The sequence below is a fragment of the Belonocnema kinseyi genome, chromosome 5 (genome assembly GCF_010883055.1).
Source record: "Belonocnema kinseyi isolate 2016_QV_RU_SX_M_011 chromosome 5, B_treatae_v1, whole genome shotgun sequence".
Lineage (NCBI taxonomy): Eukaryota > Metazoa > Arthropoda > Insecta > Hymenoptera > Cynipidae > Belonocnema > Belonocnema kinseyi.
Window position 1 is genome coordinate 112090134 of NC_046661.1, and position 24515 is coordinate 112114648.

The window sequence follows — 24515 nt, forward strand, 5'->3', positions numbered from 1 at the left end:
AGTCAGAAACGCATTAAATTTCTAAGATTTCAAGTCAAAATATATGGCATTTTCAACCAAAAGAGACGAACTTTTAACAAAATAGATACGTTTTGAAATTAAAAAATAGAATGGTCTAGAAAACATCTAACTTTTAAACCTAAAAGATTAATTTTGCAATAAAAAAGCTGAATAATAAAAAAATTCAAACCAAACATGAACTTTTAACAAGAGAGAAGTTTTGAAGATAAAAAGTGGAATGTTTAAAAAATAGTTCACTTTTAAACTCAAAAGATAAATTTTAACTAAAATAGTTACAAAAAGTTAGTGAATTAAAAAAAATGCAAGCAAACAGCAAACTATTTGAAAACCTTCAAGCAAAAGAAAGGAACCGTTTTACAAAGTAACTGAACTTTTAACAAAATAGTTGAATTTTTAAATTACAAAAATGAAATAGTTGAATTTTATACCAAAAAGATGAATTTTTTAAGTCAGTTGAATTATCAACCTGAAAAGTTAAATTTTCAACAAAAAGGAGCATTTTCCCCTAACAAAAATGAATTTTCAAACATAAAGTCAAAATTAAAAAAAAAATTAATTTGCAACCAAAAGAATTGAACTTTCAAGCAAAAATATTACATTTTTAGATGATAGTGGGTTAAAAAAAATATTAACGGAAAAACAATAATTAAGAAGGAAAGTTCAACTATTATTCTGAAAAATTAAATTTTTAACAAAAAGATCATTTTCAAATATGACACGGTGAGTTTAAAATAATTTAAATCCAACTGACGACCACCCGCAATGTTTTAATGGGATATGTTTTCTGATGACAATAGAAGTCTTTTCCAACAAAAATAAAAATCCGTCACGAAGCACTTTTTTACGTTAATTTTTCCATTTTCTTTAGCACATATTAAAAAAAAAATCGAATCGTGATCTATCATTAATATATTATTAAACTAACTATATAGCAGTAATATGTTAAAAATTTTTATTATATTGTTTGATTTTTTATTCACCTTTTAATAATTATGAAAATATAGTAATATATTTAACAATTGAAAAAAATTATATAACAAATGTAGGTACAAAGTCATAAGTATTTGATAGAAGAGCTGTATACAGCTTTAAACTCTATAGGGCTATAGATAATTTTGTTTACATCCTCAAATCAGAATCCGCGGAATCTATTCCATGGAAAGTATGGTATGACTAGTATACGGTATGTGCGAAATGAAATGAATGAAAACTCAGACGTGATATGATTTTCTTTTGTAGTACACCGGAACCGGATTTATATCGCTGTATGCGAGTACTACACAATAGTAAACACATTTAAATTTATTTACGAGTGTTTATAACTATATATTTTTTTAAATAAAGTTTATTAATAAGACATAACATACTTATATTATGAGTATTTTTTATATAATTTAAAAAAAATTGTTAAATATATTACTATATTTTCATAATAATCAATAAAAAATCAAACAATAAAATAAAAATTTTTAACATATTACTGCTATACAGTTAGTTTAATTATAAATTAGCGATAAATCACGATTCGGTTGATTTTTTTTAATTTTTGCTACAAAAATGGAAAAATTAACGTAAAAAAAGTGTTTAGAAAAGCATTTTCATTTTTGTTGGAAAAGACTTCTATTGTCATCAGAAAACATATTCCATTAAAATATTGCCGGCGGTCGTCCGTTAGATTAAAATTGTTATAAACTCACCGTTGCGTTGTGAAAGAAGATTTTTTAAAACAAAATACTTGAATAAAAAAAAAAAATTTGGAACCAAACACCCGTGAGGAAAAAGCCCCGCTGAGACCCCTTAGGATGAGGACCCCTGGCGGGGGCCCGCATGGACGTTCCACGCGAGGAAATTCTATGAGGGCCCCCGTCGAGGGCCCAACTCGGTTGCCCTCACGGATCAACGATTCAAATTTCAAAGTTCAAAGGACGTATATTTTTTTACACTACTAATTTTAAGGTTTCATGAATTCAGACTTACAAGCAACGTATTTTTGTCAAAAATTGGATGACACTTTTTTGAAATTCGAAATCGCACAATTTGTATGTTCCGTAGGGGCCCCCGTAGAGGTGCCAGCTCGGTTGCCCTCACGGATCAACGATTCAAATTTCAATGTCCAAAGGACGTATATTTTTTTGACACCAGAAATTTTAAGGTTTCATGAGTTCAGACTTACAAATAATGATTTTCTGTCAAAAATTGAATGACATTTTTATGAAATTCGAATTCTCACAATATAGATGTTCCATAGGGGTCCCCGGAGGGAACCCAGCCTAGTTGTCCTCACGGATCAACGATTAAAATTTCTATTTCGGAAGGACGTACATTTTTTTGACACCAGAAATTTTAAGGTTTCATGAGTTTAGACTTACAAACAATGAATTTCTGACAAAAATTGAATGCCTCTTTTCTGAAATTCGAACTGTCACCATATGGATGTTCCATGAGGATCCCCGGCGAGGGCCCAGCTCGGTTGCCCTCACGGATCAACGATTCAAATTTCAAAGTTCAAAGGACGTATATTTTTTTACACTACTAATTTTAAGGTTTCATGAATTCAGACTTACAAGCAACGTGTTTTTGTCAAAAATTGGATGACACTTTTTTGAAATTCGAAATCGCACAATTTGTATGTTCCATAGGGGCCCCCGTAGAGGTGACAGCTCGGTTGCTCTCACGGATCAACGATTCAAATTTCAATGTCCAAAGGACGTATATTTTTTTGACACTAGAAATTTTAAGGTTTCATGAGTTCAGACTTACAAACAATGAATTTCTGACAAAAATTCGATTACACTTTTTTGAAATTCGAACTCTGATAATATGGATGTTCTATGGAGGCCCCCGCTGGGAGCCAGCTCGATTGCCCTCACGGATCAACGATTAAAATTTCTATGTCGGAAGGGTAAATATTTAATATCCTAAAAAATGGACATAAAAAATACGTTTTAAAATATGGTTTATGCATTCTAAAATTTCAAAAAAACTATAAATACATCTGTCCCGAAAACAAACTTTTTCCTGGTTTTTTTAAAGAAAACAATTCTAAGTTTCATCTTGTATGAAAAATTTTAAATGTTAATTAAAAATTACATTTCCCGTCATTGTAAAAATTTTGAAATTAGCCTACAACGTGAAAAAAAAAATATTACGCGAAAAAAAATTATAATCGATTTAAATTATTTATTTAATAATTATTTTATTGATATTTCTGTTAACAGTTCGTGTATTTTACATTTACAAAACGTTGTATGATAATAAATAATTAGAAAAAGAGAGCTTAAAATTTGGTGCTTTAACTTTTCTGAACTGTAGCTTATCAGGATAGCTTTTTCATCGAGTTTCAACTTGTCGGTTTTGCGCAGTGGTTAGCACTTCCGACTGCTAGGCTATAGATTTAGGGATAGATTATGTAGGTTCGATACCCCATAGCATTAGAGATTTTATTTGTACTATAATATTTGAAAATGTAATATATGTATTCACTCTAAACAGGACTATTAATATCTGCAGACAAAATAATCGCAATTAATTAATATTTATTTTTTATATAACTTTTTTGTCATATGGTTAGAGTGTAGCAGCACGGTACTACTTAGCACTGACGCATTTAACCAAATAGTCGAATTTTTTACAAAAAAAAAAAAATGATTATCTATAATGATACTCTCTTAGAACAATGCTAGGAAGATACCATTTTTTCTCAAATTTTCCTCAATTTGTACCGCTACGCGCCCCCCTCAAAGCCTCACCGTCAGTGACTTCTCAGAGATTTGAAAAAAATGGGCAATTTTTTCCCAGGACCCCAATTTTTGAACTTTTGTTATTAGAGGGGGGAGGGGGTCCAGAGAAGGCAGCTTTTTTCTATCTTTTTCCGATGACCGCTGGGGGAATATATGATTGATTATGGATTATATCGGAAAATAATGAATTTTCGAAAAAAAACATGAGACAAAACTTGTTGAAATTTAAAAAATACACAACTTTTGTCTAACACATTTTTCAAAATAATTTTGAAATTTTTTCTAAAAAAACGAGGTAGCTTGAAAAATAGTGATTTTTTCAAAAAATATTCCGGAAAAAAGTTGTGTATTTTCGAATTCTGAACAACTTTGGTCTGTCTTGTTTTTTTCGAAAACCCATAATTTTCCGAGATAATCGACAAAATCTGGCGAAAATCCGGCTTTCTGGCGATTCGAGGGTGAAGGAGAGGTAAATTTGCAATTTTTACATTTTCACCTCCCATAACGTCTCTGGTAGAATCGATTGAAAAAGACCGTAACGTTCTATCTCATCGGAAAGGGGTCGAACATTTGAGTTACTCACTCACTTCACTCAATCATCGCTCTTGCAGGTGTATATGTTATGGATTATAAAGTTTCGTTTTTATCTGAAATTTTTTACTTTTCCGCTTTTATTTTACTTCTAAACAAAAAGAAATAGACTTTGTAATAAATTATTCTCGCTGTATTTAATTTATTATTTTTTCATAGCTAAAAAGCAAAGGTAAAACTTTAAGGAAAAACCACAACTATTTAGCACTAACGTAGGAGAACATTCATAACATAGTTATAAATAATTATAATCTGTTTAAACAATTATGTTTGCTAACTTATATTACTTCTTACCTCATCTTAAGCGAAAAGTCGAAAAAAAGTTGAAAATTTTAGAAAAACCGCAAAGTTATAACATTATTCAAAAAGAATATTCTTAAAAATAATAAATAAGAGAATATTATTGTAAATAATAATAAATAGCTTAAAAAATTATTTATTTCAAATGTAATTGATTATTGTCTCACTCTAACTAAAAAGTTGAAAAATTCGTAAAACCCGCGACTTCCTCACTCTATTCTAAGAGAAATTTGTTAAAAATAATAATAAATTGTTTAAAAAATTATATTAACATATAATTATCAGTAAGAAGTAGTATTTTATGTATTAGAAACAATTTTCATTTTAAGCCCCGCAAAGAAATCATAATTGGAACCAAGAAATCGCACAACCCAATTTTTCACTTATAGTTTTGTTAGGAACCTACAAAATAGATACAGATGAATTCCTCCAAAAAAGACAAATTTTCAATAAAATAGTTGAATCCTCAACCACAAACAATTATTTTTCAACCAGTTGTGTTTTTAACAAAAAAATATTAAATATTTCCCTGAAGAGACGAATTTTCAACAAAGTAGTTACATTTTCAACCAGAGATGAATTTAAAATAAAATTATAAATCTGATTTTTGACGACAAAGTAGTTTGAACTTTTAACCAATTCATTTATTTTTTACATTCATATCCTAATGAGAAGGTACTGGTTTTATGTAAAATTTCACTTTGTCGGTTTACATCAAATCTCCACGTTTTCAGACACCCTGAGTCAGAAAAACCGATTTTTACGAAGGAGTCTGCCTGCCTGTAGTCTGTATTCTTCAGGCACGATAAATTTCGAAAAATAGATCAGAATGGATTCCGCTTTGGTACACTTTTTTAAGACCAAACAAGAAAGAAAGGGTTGGTAAACCAGCGGTTTTGGATGAAAATTAAAAAAGTGAGCGCATTTTCAAACCATTTAAGACCATTTTTTCAAGGCCTAAAAATTCTATGTAGGGCTATTCATAGTTTGGATTTAAATTTTGATCGTACAAAAAAATATAAAAAATTAACAATTCCATTTTGCGGTGAAAATATGCAAGATACGAAAAAAAATGAATTAATCATTAGAAAACTTTCAATTTTTATTTCGAAGTCTACAAAAAATCTATATTTTCTTTTAAGTATTTTAATTACTTTGCAAATTTAAAATTATTTTTAAATTTTCTTAAAAACTTCTAAGTATCTTTTAAAATTATCAAAATTTTTTTTACAATTGTCTAAAAACAGTATAAAATTAAAGAAATTTCCTTGAAATCTCGCAGACTTTTTTTGTTGACCATTTTGCAACCCTTTTAGAATGTTTTGAAATTTTTAAAAATATTCTCTTAAAACTAAATTTAAAAAAAATGATTATAAATGTTCCCAGAAATCTTAATATATCGAAGCGTCCTAACGGTAGGGTGCCAACGCACGCGACATGACTTGACGGTACTTAACCAAAAATAAAAGCAATAAAAAACTAACCGAGAAGTTAGCGCTAGAAAGTCTTGCTCGCGTAATTGAGCAAGATGAGGCTAGAAGTTGGCCAAAACTAAAAGGTGCTCACTCGCTTCATCAAATCATGAAAGTTCTATCTCGGGCGAGCAAAGCATGAAGGTTGCCACTTCTCGCGTTTAGATTATAAGCGAGAAGTGGCACCTTCATGCTTTACTCGCCCGATATAGCACTTTTTATGTTTTGATGGAGCGAGCGAGCATCTTCTAGTTTTGGCCAATTTCTAGCTCCATCTTATCCAATTCCGCGATCTAAAACTTTCTAGTTCTTACTTCTTCGTTAGCTTTTTATTGTTTATATTTTTGGTTAAGTATCATCTAGATATGTTTTTTATACTTTGGAAGCCCTTCAAAATTCCTTAAAAATTTCAACAATTTTTGGTCATAATCTTCAAAAATGTATATTTTGTTCAAAAATTTGTTGAAATATTTTTAATTTTAAAATTAATTTTTTATATATAAGAAACTCTAAATATCTCTTAAATTTATTAGAATTTTTTCTTCAATTATTTAATCTTGCGAAATTGAAAAATTATTATTTAAAATTTTCTACTTTATAATTAATGATGATGCTAATAATAACAATGAATAATAATGTAAAAAATTAATAATAATATATAAAATTTATCATCATTATTTTCAGCATGAAAACTCAAAGAAAAAAATTTCCCAATGCATTTTGGGACCACCATATTGACGATACTAGTTTATGGTACGTCAGTTTTAAGCGCCGGAAGTTTATAATTTTGGCAGCTGTTTAGTCCAGGCCAGCAGAATTAATTAACTTCTTGGACCCTTCCATTCAGTTTGCGTTTTGCTAATACGCTACTTCTGAAGTTAACATTTACGACATTCATACTGAACGACATAAAGTTCGCGCGGTATTACTAAACTTGTGGTATTGCCCGGGAAAATTCCGATAATCCCGCAGGCAAGCTTCCGTCGACAAACTCATTCGCTTTTAACTCATCAAAGGATTTTCATTACTATTTGTTTAATTCGAATTACATTCCAGTGAATTTGTCAGCTGGAATGCGGATAATGGTAAAAGCTTGTTCACGCTTTCAAATACATAGATCAAGAAGTCTCCTTTTTCTTTTTTTAGACTGTACCTTTTAACGACGTTTAAAATTTTTATAATTTTTGAGCAAGTGGATTTTTTACTACCTACCTGTTTTAATATTTTTATTTTCGGGTTCGCAAAAATGTTCATGGTCACTGAATTGATAAAATTTGAACTCTTAAAGCTGAAAATATTTTCATTTGAATCAATCAAAACTGAACTGCAAATCAGACCATTGAAAGGGCAATTTTTCAGAATTTTAAACTATTTAACTAAAATTAGTAGTTGAACAAATTGTTATTCAGAATTGTTTTATTCAAACGCTCAATAGTCCATCCTAACAACTCCAATGAAAGGGAAGAATACATGCACAAATTTGTAAATGTTCAAAACTATTTAATTTCAAGCAATTTTAAGTTTTACACATTAAAAATGGATAAATTAAAATTTTTTGAAGTAAAATTATTTTAACTTAAGTTGTTTCAAAAATAATAATTATTCGATTGCTCTTGATACATAGAAATTTACCACTTTCACTTACAAATTACAAAATTTTTTAATTGAACAAACAAAATTGTAGCTGTAATGATTAATAACGTTAATTTAATTTTTATTTTGAATAAACAGTCAAATATTTATAAATATTAAAAAATTGTTGTTTTTTTATCGTGAAATTTAGAATAGAATATTTTTGATTATTTGTTTTAAATTGAATATTTAAATATGATTTGAAATAGAATAAAGTCAATTAATTATAAATCTTTTAATTTAAAGTTATTTTTAAACTGAAAATACTTTATGAGGTTTCAGTTGAACGTTTAAATTTGTTTGACTATTAAGGCTTTCGAATTGCAACTGTTCAATTTTTAACGTTAGAGTCTGTACATTTTTTTTATTTTGAACAGATTCTGAAACGTTTTGAAAATTAAATCATTGTTCAATTTATATTACGCCCTGAAAATTAAAATCTCTCATTTTTATAACTTTCATTTGCAGAATAATTTTAAATGCTGCTTATTTTTAAATTAACTAATGCGAATTTGAATATATTCAGTTTAACAGGCTGTCAAGAATAAAGAAGATTAATTTTCTACCATAAAAGATAAATTTTAAACTAAAAATAAACATACATGCATTTTTAACAGAAAGTGGAGTAATTTAATTTACAGGTAAAAACATTAATTTTTAACCAAGGAAAAAATCTAAAATTCTGCAAAATAGTTAATTTTCCAATCAAATAAATGATTTTTCAATATAAATGATGAATCTTCCACCAACAAAATGAATTTTAACAAACTTTTTCAACTTTCAACCAAGTATAGTTGAATTTTCAACTAAAAATATATAAATTTTTTATCTAAAGTGGATTAGTTCAATTAGTTCAGTCGAAATGATGAATCTTCTACAAAAAAACAACTAATTTTAACAAAGTAGTTCAACTGTCAACTAAGTAGCTATAGTTGAATGTTTAATCGAAATGGTGAAGTTTTAAACAAAAAGATTAGTTTTCTACTAAAAAAACAACAACAACAAACACGAATTTTGAACTAAAAAATATTAAATTTTTCAATAAAAGAGATGAAATTTCAACTTAAATGATAAATCTCCAACCAAAAAAGTTGAATTTTTAATAAAGAAGTCCCACTTTCAACCAAGTATAGTTTAATTTTTACCAAAAATAGCCGAATTTACGACGAAAAATGTAATAGTTGATATTTCAAACAGAAAGACAAATTTTCAACCAAACCCATCAATTGTTGAATTTTCAAATAAAAATGATGAATATGAACCAAAAATGGAAGTTAAAATTCAACCAAATAAAGTTGAATTTTTAATAAAAAAAATATGTATTTTCAACCAAGAAGATAAATTTTCCACTAAAGAAGACTTTGAAAAAGAAGATTTTTCAACAAAATACATGTATTTTCAACCAAACAGTTGAATTTTTTAACTTTTTGATGGTAGAATATTTATCTTCTTGGTTAAAAATTTAACTACTTGGTTAAAAATGTATTTATTTTGTTGGGAATTCATCTTTTTCAGTAGAAAATGAATCTTCTGTATTGAAAATTAATCGTTTTGATTGAGAATTCAACTATTTTATTAGAAATTCGTCCTTTTGTCCAATTCAACTGTTTTTGATTAAAAATTAAAATCTTTCTTTGGACATGCAACTGAATGATTCCGAATTCACTTTCCTGTCGAAAATTCAACTGTCCTATAGTTGAAAGTTAGTCGCAGCTTCCCATAGAGTGATAGAAAATTGTAACAGGCACGTTCGAGGGATCTCTTTACATTATTGAATGTAAACATTCCTAGTGTGGAGCTCATTTATAGCTTTTAGCGTTTATTTAATCTTTAAACACTGTAATTATTTTTAAAAAATTCATAAATGGCTCTTCTTTAAAGAAGAATTTTTTAAATTTATTATGTTGCGTTGTAAATTTACAAGAACTATTAATTATTTAAACAATTTTAATTCCAAAATTAAAAGTTTGCCCTTTATCCTACGAATCAATTTGTCTTCGAAGTCAACTAAGAATGCCTATCCGATGACTCTTTTCTATATTGCTTTGCAAATTTACAAGAACTATTAATTATATAAACAATTTTAGTTACAAAATTAAGTGCTTGCCCTTTTTCTACAAGTAAATCTGTTTACGAAGTCAACCAAGAATGTCTATCTGATGACTGTTTTCTATTTTGTTTTATAAATTTACAAGATATATTAGTTATTTAAACAATTTTAATTTAAAAATTAAGAGTTTGACGTTTATCCTACGATTTAATTTGGTTTCGAAATCAATTAGGAATGTCCATTCGATGACTCTTTTCTATATTGCTTTGTACATTTACGAGAACTATTAATCATTGAAAGAATTTCAATTGAAAAATTAAGAGTTTGCTTTTCTTTCTACGAATAGGCTTCATTTTTTACGATAATTAACTAAGAATATCTTTCCGATGATTTTTTTTCTCTGATGCTTTGAAAATATACAATTATTAATTATTTAAAAAATGTTTATCAACATATTTATAGCTTGGCTATTTTTCAAGGAAGGGGCATAATCTGTTTACGGAATAAACTAAGAATGTCTTTCGATATTCATTTTCCACGTTACTTTGTAAATTAATAATAGTTATTAATTATTTAAACAATGCTCAGAAACATATTGAGAGTTGAGGTATTATTCAGTTAATAAACACAATTTGTTTACGAAGTTATCTAAGATTGTTATTTGTTAAATTTACCAGAGTTATTAATTATTTAAGGAACTTTCATAAAAAACTTAGAATTTGTCTATTTCCAACGAATAGGGTCAGTTTTGTTACTAAGGTGGTCGTAAAATCACTGTATGGATTTTAGTACAGTTTAGTTACAATGCGGCTACAAACGAGTTTATTCAAAGTACTCGCATTTGCCTAAACATTTGGTTAGATGAGCGGAAAACTGCAGAAAATCACCTCCCGAGTTTAGCCGGCTTTTCGACATTCGAGTACACAACCCGGTCGCTTACTGGTCACCCATCGATGTGATAGGGGTGCGAGAAATGGCTTGAGATTTGGACACTTCTCGAGTCGAGATCATTTACTATGTATTTCTATGAAAATTTGTACGCGCCGAAATTTTAGATGTTTTTTTCCAAACTTCCATAAAAATGTTTAGTGTTACACAATAATTTAATCTGCATCGTGAGAGGGTACCCATGCGAAGCCGTGTACAAATAGAAGTTATTAAAGTAAAAATGATTATCATGGTATTTTATTGAACTTCATTTCCAAATAAAATAATTACAAGAGAATTAGTGGGTCGCGCACGTATGGGCTTCTAGTTTTGTAGAAAATTCATCTTTTCGTCTGGAAGATTCAATAATTTGGTACTAAATTAAAGTGTTTGGTACAAAATTTAACTGTTTCGTAGCATCTACTTGGTTCAAAATTCGACTACTTTCTTAAAAGTTTATTACTTTGGCTAAGATTCATAAGTTAAGTTGAAAATTCTTTGTTTTTTTTTTTAAATTAATTGTTTTAACAAAAAATTGTAACGTGTGCTAATTCAAAAGAAACAGTTCAGTTTTACACCCCCCCCCCCCATACCTAATCGTCTAACCTTATTTTTGGATGACCCCAAAGCCAATTAGCGAAGAAGTGCAAAAATATTCAGTTCTTTTTAAATAGTTGGGAGAAAATAGTATCATCGCTAAAAAAAAGGTGTCAAGTAGGGTCAATAGTGTGTTGAGTCCGAGGCCTGCAAGTTAATTTAATAAATCTATATTCCAAAAAATATAGGAATCTGAATGTTCTCCTCTTGGGATCAAAATTGTGTTCTTATAGATTGAACTAATGGTCCCTGAAGTACTTCAGGATATTAAGAGAAACAGAAGTTGGAAGTTGTAATAGAAAAGGAGAACATTTGTATTGCAGTTTCCGTTTTCAGATTGAATTATTCACTGCAGTAGCAGCTCTCTTCTCAGGTTCTGTATTTTCGTTTGAGTTAAAACTTGAAGAAACTTACATTTTCGTGTAGAGCGAGAGCGTGTAGAGGCCTTTAGTAGAGGAATTACGGACAACGAAACAACCCTCTTTCTCCTCCTGTTTCAGCAGAGACTCTGCTCGTTGTCGCGACATATCACCAACGTACCACCTGCAATGACAAAGAGAATTTTTTCAAAAGTGTCAGAAGTACCTCGTTACAAATTAACAGGTGTACAATTTCACGAAGGACTGCACTATCGTAGTGTACTCGTACTATGAAATCGCTTAGTGATACTTGGAGTGTTAGGAAAATCAAGTAGGGCATGTTGTTTTTTCCACCTCAAGAACCCTGACAATTTGTTATCAAATTATTTGCGAATTTAAAAAATGCCTAATCAAATACTGGAAAACAAAATCCCTGACAATTTCACACCTTTTCCAGTTATAATTTCTCATAGTACGAAACCACTTAGGGATCGTCCACAAATTACGTAAGACGTTTTTCTTTTGTTTATATCGTTGTGTCCTTCTCAACTTCACAGCAATTTTATGCTCGTCTTTATTCAAGCAAAAGAAAAACGTCTTACGTAATTTGTGAACGATCCCTTAAGTCTTTCACATTTTTTAAAACACTCGGAATATGTAGAAGTTTGCGAATTTATTATAAATGATTTTTTTTTCTTCAGATTCTAGAGATTTATTTAAAATGTTTAATTTAGAAAACTGTAAGACAGTATATTACAAGATGTGCTTAATATATTGGCACCATCGATTAATTGAATCATCAAATAATAATACAGACAAAATATTTCATTTCTTAAAATTGGGCCTAAAGTCCCTGAATGTTAATAATAATTCCAACCAATTTTTATTTTATCTTCTTATACTTATAGCTCAGTGCATATTGAGGTAAAATTAATTTGGGTAATATATTAAATTCTATTTCATTTTAAATAAAAAGATGTCATTTTCAATAGGAGAGATGAATTTTTAACCTAAAACGATGACTTTTTAACAAAATACGTAAATTATGAAGCAATTAGCCCGAATTTTCAATAAAAGAAAAATCAATTTTCAACCAAACAGTTGGAAATATATAAAAAAAATCATTTTTCACACGAAAAATGCAACAAGAGTAATGAATTTTTAACAAAAACTACGTATATTCAAACAACGAATTCTTAGCTAAAATTATGAATCTTCAACCAAAAACATTCATTCTTAAGAAAGTATTTCTTTAACCAAGCAGTTATGTTTTCAAACAAAAAAAGTGAATAATCGACAAAAATGCTATAATTAATATTTCAATCCAAACAGACTTTAATTTTAAATATTAAAAAAAAAGTTGAATTCATGAAAACATTTTTTAACAAAATAGTTTAATCCTCAACAAAAATGTTTGATTTCCTATCAAGAAGATTAATTTCCTGACAAAAATGACAATTTTCATAAAATAATTATATTTGCAAACAAAACAAAAAAATTAATTTTATACAGAGGTGATAAATCTTCAACCAAACAAGTAAATGTTAAACAGAGTAGTTTAACTTTTTGCAAACCACACCTTTTACAAATTCAAAAAAAGGGGATGGTTTTACGATCCAAATAGATGTATTTATAAACCGAAAAGTCGATTTTTCAACAAAATTGTTAAACTTGCAACCAAAAAATATGTTTTAGTCCAAAATAAAAAAAATAAAATTAGGAAAATTACACTTTGAAGAAGAAAATAATTTTTAATATAAAATAAAAATTTCTAATGGCTATGTATTTTTTAATTTTCTTTTTTTTATTTAAGGTCATATAAATATAATTTTCCTACTTTTCTCAAGAAAATTCCAAAGGATTTTTGAACATTTCAGATATTAAAAAAAAAGTATTGCGAAAACTTCTAAGAATTTTACAAAAATTTTAGGAAAAATTTAAGTGGTTCAAAAGATATTTAAGACTTGTTGACGGTTTGAAAAAATGTGTGAATATTTTATAAATATTCGGAGTTCTTTTGGAGTTTAAAAATATTTGTAGTCATTTTAAATACCCCGAGAAAATGCGAGTTCCAAGTAGTTCTAGGAATGACTAAACCGCGATGTTTTGAAAACTTGTTATTATTTATGAAATTTTTTTAAAGCCTCTAAATATTTTTGAAATCATTCGAATTTTCACTAAAATTTTGAAAAAATTTGCAAAATTCTGCAAAACTGACTTCAAATCTTCCAGATACTTTTTTTATTATTTTGGAAAACTTTTGAAATGTTTTTGAAGTCTTTTAAACGATTCTTTTAAAATAAATGTTATGAAATTAGAAAATAACAATGAGTGCAATATTTTTTTAGTGATTTCGTTCCACCTATATTTAAAGATTTCTGAATTCCTAAAATATTAAAAGAGACTAACTAAATATTTCTCTGCATATAAAGTAATTGCACCACTTTTTTCATTTGCAAAAAAAAGAGTCGACTAGAGCTCTTTTGTGAAATAAGTCGCTTAAATTATTGTGCAATGATGCAAAAAGCGCAAATCCAATATCCTCGTGCATGGCTTAGCATTATGCGATTGCTAATTTTCTCATACCTTTTCGCCACTTTTCCATTATTTAAATATTATCGGTATTCTCGCTAATATTTGCAACTACATTTAAACAAAGAAAAACTCCACAAGATAGTAAATTTTCCAAGATCATGCCTCGGACTCACTTCAGAGACAAAAAAAAGTTTTAACCAAAGCCAAGAATTAAAAAAAAATAGTGTAAAATTAATGTGAGAAATTTTTCCAAGTATTGAACTTATACGAGTATGTTAGTCTAAATTTAAAAATGAATAGATCGAAATGAAAAAGTGTGCAATGAATAATTGACTTTAATTTGTAAGCAACGTTTCCAGGTTTCTAACCTAATATTTTCGAAGTATTGAAAGTGAACTTAAATGTGAAAAATCTTATTGTTTGTTTTAAAATTGAATTTTTATGTTCAAGAAGCAACAATTTAGTTAAAAAGTCATATTTCTTGGTTGAAAATTCAACTTATTTGTTGAGAATTCGCCTTTTTGGCTTGAAAATTCCACAATTTGATTAAAGTTTCTTTTTTTCTTGGCTACAATTTTTCTTGTTGTTAAAAATTCCATTATTTTGTTGAAGATGCATCTTTTTGTTTTGATAAATAATCTCCTTCTGAAGAAATTTCACCTTTTTGATGGAAAATGCAACTGCCTTATTAAAAATTCATCTGTTTCTATTGAAAATGAACTAAAATTCTGTTTCGTAAATTAAATCAAACTGTTTTTTATATTAAATATTTTTTGTTGAAATATCAACGAATTAGCATTCATATTTTGAATTTAAAAATTCAACTTCTTACTCGAAAGTTAAACTATTTTCATAAAAATTAATTTTTTCAGTTTTTTTCTAATAATTAATTTTTTAACCGAAAATTTAACCATTTGGTTGATGATACAACTAATTGATTGAAAATTAACTTTTTTGTTGAATATTTTACAGTTTTTTAAAAGATTCGTCTCTGGCTTGAAAATTCAACTGTTTTATAGAAAATTCGTTTTTTTCTGCTAAAAATTTTACCTCTTAAATGAAAATTTAACTGCTCCGTTTTTCGGTTAAAAAAGATCTTTTTTAGTTTACAAATTAAACTATTTAGTTAAAAATGTACTTATTTTTCAAAAAATGCAACTATTTCGTATAAAATTAATCTGTTTTAGTTGGAGATTTAGACATTTTCATTGAAATATCAACTATTACATTTTTTATTGAAAATTCAACTCCTTTGTTGAAAGTTGAACTACCTTCTTAAAAGTTCGCGTTTTGACTTAAAATATCATTAATTTGGTTGAAAATTCTTTAATTTCCTTGACTAATAAATTTCTTTTTCGAAATTTCAATAATTTTGTTGAGCATTCATTTTTTTGTTTTAAAGTTTTATCTCTTCCTGTAAAAAATAAGCCATTTTTATACCAAATTGAAACATAATATTCAAAAATTGGTTGAGGATTTAAGTATTTTGTCGAACATTAATTTATGTTGGTTAAATCCACTGTTTTATTTTTTAATATAAATATTTTTATTGAAATATCAACTATTATATTTTTCTTTAAAAATTCATCTTTTGAGATTGAAAATTCAACACCTTGGTTCAAAATATAACTGCTTTCTTAAAAGTTTTTTTTTTACAGACGATTCTTAATTTTAGTTGAAAATTCGTTTTCTTGGCTCGACATTTTTTTAAACTGAAAATTCAACTGTTTTGTAGAAAGTTTGTCTTTTTGGCTTGAAATTTCCACAATTTGTTCGGAAATTTAACTACTTCGTATAGAATTAAATTGTTTTATGGAAAATTATTTTTTTTTATATCGAAAATGAATTTACTTTAATGAAATTTTAACTTCTTCATTTTTAGTTAAAAATTAATCTATTTATTTAAAAAAAAACCATTTAGACGTATTTTCTGTCAGAAAAATGCATATTTTTTGTTTAAAAGCAACTATTTCATTCAAAACTTATGTATTTTGTTGAAAAATTCATCTTTTTTAAAAATAAAATCAGTGTGTTGTGCTGGAAACTAATTTTTTGGTGGAGAATTAAAATATTATGTTTGAAATTCTTCCCTCTTCAATCCATTTAACGTTTGAAAGACCCCTGAATGAATTCACGAACAAAAAATGTATTCGGCAAAATTGTAGAAAAAAACTTTATGTAATTTATGCAAGGCCCTTAATCAGCCATTGATACAATTTTCTGATATATGTACTGTGATTCGTTGAAATGGAAGTCATATTTTTTTAGCCAATTAGCGAAGAAGTTCAAAAAGATTTTCCCAGGAAAAATAAAGAAATAGTAGCATTAGCAGACAATTGTTGAAAAATAGAGTATTCAGTGTCATTTTTTTTTTTTTTTTGAATAGTAGAAAAATAGCGTCATCACTAAAAAAACTGTAAAATAGTGTCAATAGTGTGGTGAGTCAGAGGCCTGCCAGATATTTAATTTTCGCGATACAGAAACTTGTGCATGGCTTGATTGCACAACAAGGAATTTTTTTTCATACTCACTCATATTTCTGCAGTCCAAGAAGTTCTTTTTCCTTTACGTAATTGCTTGGTATATATCCAATGGAGCTGTTGAGAAGAAAATAGTGAGCTTTAAGCTTTTCCTGTTTAGAGGGAATGAAATAACAGTTTTATCAAGGTAAATTAGTTTGGTAGACTACAAGAAAATTAGACAAATCAGCTTTGATTGTGTGATTTTCCGTGAAATTAGTTTCTCAAGAATAATATCACTTTTAATTTATTAAGAGAAATTTGCAAGAGCTTGAACATTCGTTCTGTATAACTTTAAAAGAGTTTCCTAAATTTAAACTCGAAATTGCATGGATTTTCAAAAAATCTAATCTATCTACATTGTGCAATTCGAGCTTCAGAACACATTTCACATTCATAGAAAAATCCTAAAAAATTGTGAGATAAAAGCATTGTAAAGCGTCCGAAAGATACAAAATTTGGAAACGTCGATTCTGAATGAAGTCAACTATTTCATATTTCGAATGAACTAATAATAAGACTTTCTGTGTGAGATAGTTCAACTTGTATACTTTTTAATTTGAAATTGTTTTGTAAGTTTTAAGAATATCTATTTAAAATTAATAATTAGAAATTTTCCCAATTTCAAAGGTTACATACATTTGAAATTGTTTAATTATAGAGAATTTTCTTCAAATTTATTGAAAGTTAAGACCCATTTAAATCAAAATAAACATTTAAAACTGTATTTATAATTTGCAAAATGAACGATAAAAAATTAAGAGAATTAAACATAAAAGTTTTTTGAGGTGTTTAAAAGTTTGAACAAATTAAAAATCGAAATCTTAAAAATAAGACCATGGCTAAATGAAAAATATTTCGATGCAGAAACCATAAGAATTGAATTCCAAATCTAGAAATTTTATATTTGGGACAATCAACATTCAATAAATTTAAAAAAAAAACACTGAAAGGCTTTCATCTGAAGACTTTTAATTTGTTATTTCATAGGTATACAGTATTGAGAGATTGTCTAGTCTAGTCTAATTTTCAAACAATTATTTTTCAAATAAGCTAATCGCTCTGTAATAATAAACAATCCTGCAAGTTTTAATGATTTTTTTATACCAAAAAATTTTAAATATCACATGATTTTCGATAATTTCGAAACAGAAGGTACAAGATTTTAATGGTAAATCTTACGAAAATTTTAGAAATAATTTAAGATTTCGTAAAAAATGAAGAAAATATTTAAGAATATTGACAAGTTTCAAGAGAATAAAAAAAAAAATAAAATAGTGTTCAATTTCTGCCAAAGTTCTAAAAGTGCTAAATATCTTTTAAACTGAATCGAACTTTTTAAAATACCGATCTTACATATTTCCTTGTTCTCAAATCTCAGAATCGAATTTGAGCTAGAATTTAGGCGTTCAAAAAATGTTGAAAATTTTTTCATTCAAAAATTAAAAAAGTAATCTGATGCTATTCTTTTAAAAATTGAGCTTACCCAGTTTCATCTTTAACCTTCCACCAATGTTCCTGAGAATCATCGAGAACTTCATACTCCTTGCCCTGAAAGAATAAAAATTCAAATTAAAAAATTGTTACTGCCCCTCGCAATGCCCACATCATTTCCTCTAATGAGCCAATAAAAATGAGCCCAAGCTTATGAACATTACCACTTTCGGTTAAAATAAAAAAAAAAGTTTTAGGACTGGATCCACTCTAGTGTTCAAAATGCTTCGCGAAAGGTGCCCAAGTGAATAATTAATTGAACGTAATTAGTCGGTAGTTACCTTTACAAGAGACAAATCGCCCCCCTCGATGGCTCGAAAGGGATAAAGCGCCACCACAACTTTCGTTCGCAGCATCAGTTTCTCCTGGAAGACAGTCAAGTTAGTAACTTCTGTAAATAACGAAACGCTAATAAATAATTTAAAAAAATTAAAAATCTAAACGCTCTCGAGGTCTCGAGTGTTCGAACATTAAATCACGGAAGATTATTAGGATCCTTTCGCTTAAACCGGATTTACGTTCGCCACAAATTCAGATTTACGAGGATATTGAACACTTCTGGTCATTAAAAACTTCATGAATTTCAATGGACTTTATGATTGGAAAGAGAGTCGTAGAATTATCTTGGGAGCTTTATCGAGTTTTTGACGACTCTATTGTGTGTTTGACATTTATTGGACTACAGATACTTTTAAATTAAAAGTTGATTCTCAGAGGTGATAAATTATCAAAGAATTTAATTAATTAATTTCATTCAGTTGTGAGTTTACCTTCCATTGAAACATGTGATTAAATTAAAGAGAAAATTAAGTTTTTATTTTTAAAATCCCACTGAGAAAGGTCATTTTTTCATTGAGATATTCAATTTTGTTTAACAGCTTTACGATAGATTTATTTTGGTAGCGAATTTATTTTTCCAGGAATTCCGCGGTTTAAGATTTTGGAAACAAAATTTAAACAGTGCCACTAATTCTCATGAAGAAAACCATTAGTTCTGGAGGTTCTTGATGCTTTGCAAATTATATCTCCAAATTTGGAACCTTTGCAAAAAGATTCGAAATTTTTAATATTTGACTTAATTTTTTTTGCATTGGAACGTTTTATATTTAAAACTGTTCACCTATAGCGGTTTCGAGTTTGAAATAAAATTATAAAATATCTTGATGAATACAATTCAAGTTTTTCCAATTTCCTACACTATTGAATTGAAATTGTCTAATTTATAAAATCTAAACCAGAAGTTATTCAATTATGGTCGTATCAATTTCAAAATGTTTAAATTTCAAGGTTTTCAATTTCAAAATTGAATAATTTTGAACGGCTTGACTTTCTAATATTTAATTTCAAATATTGAACATTCTTTAGTTCTGAACTTTTAAAACAGGGTATTCAAATCATGGAAAAAATTCCCTGACAATCCCAGATCATTAAAACATTTCGCAATTTTTTAAACAATCGACTCGGGATATGCATACAGCTTCGTTAATTATAAATAATGTTTTTTTTTTCATTTTCTAGGGATTCGATTAATATTTTTAATTCAGAAATCCCTGACAAATTATATTGCAAGATATTCTTAAATATGTTAGCACCATCGATTAATTAAATAAAACTGAAAACATAATTAATTTCTTGATTTTGTTTAAGTGCATATTTAAGTAAGATTAATGTGGATCTTACATTAAATTCTATTTAAACCGCTTCAAATTCTTAACTTTTCAAGTAAAAATATTACATTTTGAACAAGATGATTTTTTAACCAAATAGTTGAAATAATCCAAAGATTAATTTTCTACTCAGAAAGGCGATTTTTCAACAAAATACATGAACTTTGAAACAAAATAGATGGATTTGCAACTAAAAAATACCAATTTTTAACCAAATAGTTAAATTTAAAACAAAAAAGCTTAATTTTCTAATAAAACTATGAATCTTGAACTAGAATAGTTGAATTTTCAACCAAGATTAGTTTAATTTCTGATAAAAAAAAACGAATTTTTAACAAAATACATAAATTTGCATTTCAAAGAAAATTTTTTAACCAAAAATTAAATAGTTAAATTTTCATTACAAAAAATTAATGTACAACCGAAAAGATGAGTTTTTAAGTGAAATGACAAAATATTCCACTAGAATAGTAGTAGTTGCACTTTCAGTTAAAAAAAAAAAAAAAAAAAATAATTTCGAAACAAATATTTATATTTTCAAGAACAAAAAAATGAATTTTCAACCAAGAGATAAATTTCTACCAAAAGAGACGAATTTTTAACTAAAGAAGATCATTTTCAAACCAAAAATTGAATAGTTAAGTTTTGAGTAAAAAAAATTAATGTTCAATCAAATATATGAATTTTTAACCAAAAAAAATTATATTTAACAAAATATTGAACTTTTAACCATGTAATTAAATTTTCATTCAAAAAAGATGATATCTAAACAAAAAATGAAGTCATTGATATTTTAATAAAAAAAAATTTTAATTTTTAATAGAAAACAGTTGAATTCAAGCAAAAAATAAGAATTTTCAACATGGATTGAATTTTCAACTAAAAGAGATTTTACAGTCAAAAGAGAGAAACAAAATTGAAAGCAAACTGTTGGATTTTCAATCAAAAAGAATGATTTTTCAACAAAATACGTGAATTTTGAACCACATAATTGAATTTTGAACAAAAAACGATCAATTTTCAACAAAAAATAGAATAGTTAAATTTTCACTTAAAAAAATTAACCAACCAATCATAAACAAGAGTTTTCCAAAAACAACAGTATCGAGATAGTTTCAAGATATAAATTAAAATTATAGTGCCATATATTTGTGAATACAAAGAAGAGTATTACAGCCGTTGAAATCTCCCCCTCCCATACACTCCCTCCTAACACCTTTCCTAACTTATTCCACCACTGCTTCTACCTCTCCTGGCGTCCCCAACACTTACCTTTCCCTACTACCCTGCCCAGTGAGCACTTATTCTACCCAACTCGTCTTCATTTTTAATAATTTTCCCTACTTCCCATCCCATACACTCACTTCTACTTCATCAATCCTCATCAATCCCACTTTCTCCCCTCTACTCTACCTACCTTCCCTTCTCTCACTTTTCACACTTGCCATCACTTCCCCTCCACTTATTTCCCCTACTTCTTCATCCAATACTTCCCCCTGTACTCTCTACCTTCTCTAGCGCACACTTCCATTCATTCTCACCTTCATTTCTAATTATTCCCACTAATTCCCCTTACTTATACTCGCTTGCCCTACTTTTCATCCCCTCATTTCCCCTATTCCTCTTCATTCCGTCACTTCCCCTCCACTAATTTTGTTACGAATGAGTACGAAAAAAGTGCGATGGACGGGCTAATACACAACCGAAACTAATGATTACTGTCCAGGGCTATGAAACCTTAAAAATGGACGAAATTCTCAAAAATAGAGATAACAGGGGACTTTGAGAACAATAGGGGAAAATGAAAAATAGGGGACTGACTGTTATCCCTGGAAACCACTTCAAATTGGAGACATTTCCGGAAATGGAAAATTGCTTGAATTTATAAGTGTTTCAATTTCGAAATCTTTCAAATTGAAAAAAAAACCTTCGTAATCTTTGCATTTCAAAAGCTCAAAAATGACTAAAATGTTGAAAAATGTGTTAGCTTTTCAAGATTAAAAAAGCGAAAAATTTGCAACCTTTTAAAAATTAAAAACCACTGAGAAAATATATTATTTTCGTTCCGGATGATCGTTCTTCAGTTGGCGCAAGTCTGAAATTGTATAAGCTATAATCCATTTTTCATGTAAAGTTGAAAGTGCGCTCAATGCGAGCGGATGTAAATTGTAAAGCTTTCAGGAGCGAACACTTAGGAATGAGTGTTGTGTAAGAAAAAGAGGTAAGTTATATGATAGCATTATACCTTAGCTTTTGATGATGGCGTACCCGGTGCACCGCCTGGCATGATTGGTGTGGAAGGTGTAGCTGAAACAAAAATTGAACAATTTCCATATAAATTGTGTCACATTATCTCAAATTCATACATTTTTCAATTTAGAATGATATACCTATACTAGCAGAAAATGCACGAGCGCAAAGCGTACGTTACCGCCCCTGGTTTTTTATTTCATAACAATAACAATATAAACAGTTTTAAAATCCATTATTAAACAAATTTTTGAACATTAAGAGTTTTTCAAATTTTCGAAATAATAAATAATAATTTTAAATTGAACACGCTTGAAATTTAAAAATATACATTAATATTTTATATATTAGATTAGTGCAAATTTTGAAAAAATGACAATATTTCGAATAGAATAAAAGGAATTAAACTCGTATCATTTATAAGTAAAAGCGTTAAAAATTGAATAATTTAAAATTACAATTGCTTACAATTGAAAAAATTTTAATCAGAGGATCTAAAAATGGAATAATTACAGATTACAATTTTGAAAAATGGGCCTTTCAAAATTCCAAGGAACTTAAATTGTATTATTTCTAATCAAAAGTATTCAAAAGTATTCAAAATTAATCGCGTGAAATTGAAAACTTTTGAATTTATATAATTTTCAATCCGAAGAGATCAAAATTTAACGATTCGAAATTGAAAACTAAACTAAATGCGAATTTCATTTAAATTTAAAGCTTCTTGAGAAAAATGTTAAAAATAAAACGTTAAATAGTGGGACGATGGTCGTGGGGGCTAAAGTGTAGGCTTTGGATCCACTCCGTTGGCTTGTGGGTTCGATTCCAACCTCGCACTCTGGAAGAGCCTCGGCGGCCCATGCGGTGAACATTACCCTAGCAAGGGAGTTGTTTCTCTCCGGAGAGTCGTGGGACCGGTACCCCTAGAGAAAAAGGTTCTCTAAGTAATTAAAGCTGTTGCTCTTGGTGGTTCGAAACCCACCTTAAACTGTGGATTACGTTACTAGTCAATTTGAAGTAGAAAAAAATAAGTGGCGTGAAGTTTTAAAAGTCATTGTTGCGCTATTTTATTTTGTGCATGGAATAATCTTGCATTTAGAGGTTCAAACGAACAAATTGGAAATACTCATGCAGGTATTTTCTTGAATTTAAAATTGAATTTGCTAGTCATTGTAATTAAATTTAATTTCAATTATTAGGTAATAAGGTTTCAAAAGTGATAATTGATCAAATAAATCGTGCTAAATATTTTTCTATTTTATTCGATTTCAATGCAGATGTCTGAAGAAAAAAACAAATGTATCAAATTATTCGTTACGTTCAAGTAGATGAAAACAAAAAAGTAACTGTAGAAGAAAGTTTTATTGATTTTATAGAATCTCACGAAAAAACCGGATTAGGTCTGGCAACAGAAATTTTGCAAAAAATAAAAAAAGATAACTTAAATATTGAGGATGTTGGAGGTCAAGGATATGATAATGGGCACGGTCGTATACAAAGGTCTGGGGACTCTCTTGGTGAAGGATGTTCCCTTACATAAACCATAAGGTTTTGTGATCCTGCCACCACGCGACATGGCGCACTAGTCAAGTAGTAAAACAATTTGAAAATGTAAACACGTTTTCTAGCCTCAAAGTCAAAGTGACACTGACACAAGAATATTGATGTAGTCCACTACAGATGTGCAATCTATATGAAAATGTCGTTTGCGTGTTCGGCGCCGAAGTGCGAAGGAAACAGTAACATATTTAAAGGAAAAAGATCTACGTTAAAAGTGCCCAGTGATTCTACACTACAAAGAGAATGGGAATCTTGTGTATCCGGTGTTATTGTTTATGTGAAAGGCATTTTTCCGATGAGAATATTATTAGACAGTGCGTCAAATATGGCCCAGAAATGCGTATTATATATCGTGCTCCTTTGAAACATCCGTGTTTAAGAAATGGTGACAAACCGACATGTTAAAACATTGATTTTATCACATTAAAATTTCAAATTAATCCGCCACTACTCTATTAATATGCCCCCTAGCGGCAAGTTTTTGAATTACCCGGGAGGATGATTAATTTTTCGAAATATTTAACTAAAAATTGGACAATTTAAAGATATTACATTCAAAATAAAAAATTTGATACAAAAGATGAGTAAGTTTTCAATTTTGGATGTTGCACAATTTTAAGCATTTAAATTCAAAAGACGGCTGTCAGTAACCGGCTGAGCTCCCAGGAGTTTCGGTTTCCTTCTCTTTTTCACGCCCATGACCAAATGTTCAGGCGAATGCAAGCACTTCTCATACAAATACATATAATTGAGTACATCGGGAATTATTGAGACTATGGACAAAATGGAGTAAAAAATTTA

The 24515-nt window shown here is 28.4% G+C and overlaps 1 protein-coding gene across 3 annotated transcripts in view; it reads right to left on the reverse strand.

Moving 5' to 3' along the window:
* The window catches only part of LOC117173517 (tyrosine-protein kinase Btk29A), a 93827-nt gene that overhangs the window by 19478 nt on the left and 49834 nt on the right, over positions 1 to 24515 (reverse strand). For 2 of the 3 annotated variants that reach the window (XM_033362144.1, XM_033362145.1), the window contains exons 2-6: positions 22150 to 22211; positions 18519 to 18602; positions 18230 to 18294; positions 16756 to 16821; positions 11745 to 11873 (exon numbers count right to left, since the gene is read on the reverse strand). In XM_033362144.1, the coding sequence (XP_033218035.1) occupies positions 11745 to 11873; positions 16756 to 16821; positions 18230 to 18294; positions 18519 to 18602; positions 22150 to 22211 (406 nt within the window). Of the gene's footprint in view, positions 1 to 11744; positions 11874 to 16755; positions 16822 to 18229; positions 18295 to 18518; positions 18629 to 22149; positions 22212 to 24515 lie in introns of those variants that run through there. The other variant, XM_033362146.1, reaches the window with a different exon arrangement.